Below are 2,500 nucleotides of genomic sequence, written 5' to 3'. Positions count from 1 at the left end.
CCTCCAGAGACACCAAAATTATCTAATGCTGCCCCAGCTAATAAATAGAACATTACCAAAAAATGCTTTTAACCCATTCATTCTTCAGCACTTTATAAATACTTAATAGCTTGTTCTGAGCAACGGTAGATAACCAAATTCCTACAAATTACATTTGACATTGCTCTACCCCCTGAACCACAACAACCTAAGATTCCTTTTCTGGCACTCCATAAATCCATCCCAGAAAATAATCCCAGATTTACCTCACGCATCTTAGATTCGCACTTACCTCTCCATTACTTCCAGTTTCCTATCTCTCTGGCTCTTTCCATTCTCCAACTGTACCTCAAAATACCCTCCACCTCCCTCCATTTCCTTAACTACCAGCTAGAAATAAATATTTTCAAAATTATTTTTCCAGGTTTATGCTATTCCACACATTAACTGTCTGTTAGCAGCCCACCAGTCAACTGTGAACTGTTGAGTTACTCTGAGGCAGCCTTCCCCCTGCCATGCCTCTGGTTCATTCACTCAGTATCTCTCCTCTAGCCTTTCTTTCTTTTCAAAGATAGAACTTAGAAAAACTTTGTATCTTTGTAACCTCCACCTGTCAAAATCTGCACAAATAGTTCAAGAGTTTCTGAGTAAACAGGCATACAATGTGAGAACACGATCTTCTACTACTTCTACAAGCAAATAATGGCTTAATATTTCAGAGTAATTTCCACACAACTAGTAGCTGAACCACATTTATTTCTCCTTCCACCAGCGCTTCTTTGCCTTTAGGCATTAATTTTTTTCTTTGTATTTTGTGCATTTAATTCTCTTATTCCATAGAGGCAAAGAACTTCGCATTTCCCAAATTCTACTTTTAAATGTTTCCATAACATTTAAACCAGAATGTATTTACCGTTAAGGATATCCTCAAACCCAATGCATTCAGCATTTCCCCTCAGAGTATCCAGTGCTATGTTTGAGCTGTGAAGAAACGGGAGACGCTGGACCTGTGAAAAGACAGCAAGAATTCAAGTTTCTGCAAGTCTGAAATTGCAGGGTTTATATTTGGATTTCTCAGTCTCAAGTGACTAAGAAAGTATCAGGCAAAGTCACTTCTTCCTTCAAAAACAATAATGAAATAAGAGAACTACTGGCACACAGAGACAGTGAAAGCTACCATCTTCTATTGTTCATCTCTCTAAGCAGCCTTTCACTAGATTCGTAGCTTTCACTGCAGTGTAGCCAGTACAGCAAATAGTGTGTTAAAAAAAAAAAAAAAAAAAAAAAAAAAAAAAAAAAAGGTTTATTTCTCTCCTCTGTTATCACACAGAGCTGGGGCAGCTCACTGCAACAAATGCATCGACACTCTGAGGTCAGTACTGGGCAACTAACATATACTGCCGAGTTTGGAAACCACATTCTAAGTTTCCTACATCTCTGACACAAGTCAGGAAAGTAAGTGAAAGAGTTATATTGATTTTCACATCTAAGCATAATCTTCTTCCAATTAATCTAAATAATTATTTCTCTGATCCCCACAATTTTTAAGCTTCAAGTCCACTCCCAGTTATTTTCAGCGCTGTCATCTGTACCCTTCACTCAGTATTACAAAGAAAATTTCAAGTGGTACACAGAGCATTCAGATCCTAACTATTCTGAGAACTGCAGATCTGTACCTGCAATTGCATTCACTACTAGTAGTGATACTTAAGTTAAACCATGAACATATTTCACAACCATAAAATTATAATGTATCTATCTCTTTACACACAAAATATGTCAAAGATTTCCATAATCACTACTAGTACAATTGTCAGAAGTTCAAATACCCCATTCTAGAAAATATTTTAGAAAAGTGAAATTAAACCACAAGAGAACTTGTGTATCTAACATGAAGCTGGGAGTGAAAAACCTTCTAATCACTATACTTCCCCCACCCACCCCTCAGGAATACCTGTGGAGAAACACTAGCAGGATATCCTCACCTGCCTCATTTTCTGCCATGTGCTAACATAAGTGAGGAAAAAATCTTTTTCCTAACAATACAGCACAGCTGAGATAAAGGGATGTTTTCACACATCTGACTTTCACATTTTCAGGACTAGTAATTTCAGCCAAGTTTAATGCAGCTCACTGTGGTTCAGTACCACCAGATCCACTGGAAGGGAGTTTAAAATTGCTCTAACTCACTTGGAAAAACAACTCTTAATAGTTTGACAAACTCCAAGAAGCCAAAAAATGTTTACTAGGACTGATGAGCTTTCTACATTTCCCAAGGGACAAAGTCAGCCTCCCTCCAGTTACCATCCGTCATACGAGACAAGAAGGAAAAGGAGACAGACTCAGTTTCCCAACTAAGAGTTAAAACCTTTGAACTCAACTCCCTGTAGATCTCCCCTGATCTTACAAAAGGCAGTGGAACAAAATAAGTACACAGCAAATTCTCTGCTTCAGATTTCACATTACCTCTACTATACACTCCCAAATCACTACCTGCTTCAGTCCTCTAAGTCTCTTTTCC

General features: G+C 38.0%; 1 protein-coding gene across 1 annotated transcript in view; it reads right to left on the bottom strand.

Annotated features, from left to right (window-relative positions):
* Positions 1–2,500, bottom strand: part of POMP (proteasome maturation protein) — a gene marked incomplete at its 5' end in the record, with an annotated part of 7,528 nt that overhangs the window by 1,298 nt on the left and 3,730 nt on the right. The window contains one exon of the mRNA XM_010132525.1: positions 893–986. Coding sequence (XP_010130827.1) covers positions 893–986 — 94 coding nt within the window. The remainder of the gene's footprint in view (positions 1–892; positions 987–2,500) is intronic.

Source organism: Buceros rhinoceros, unplaced genomic scaffold (genome assembly GCF_000710305.1).
Source record: "Buceros rhinoceros silvestris isolate BGI_N320 unplaced genomic scaffold, ASM71030v1 scaffold16943, whole genome shotgun sequence".
Taxonomy (NCBI): Eukaryota; Metazoa; Chordata; class Aves; order Bucerotiformes; family Bucerotidae; genus Buceros; species Buceros rhinoceros.
Note: the sequence above shows the minus strand (reverse complement) of the source record. Positions and strands in the feature narration are given on the sequence as shown.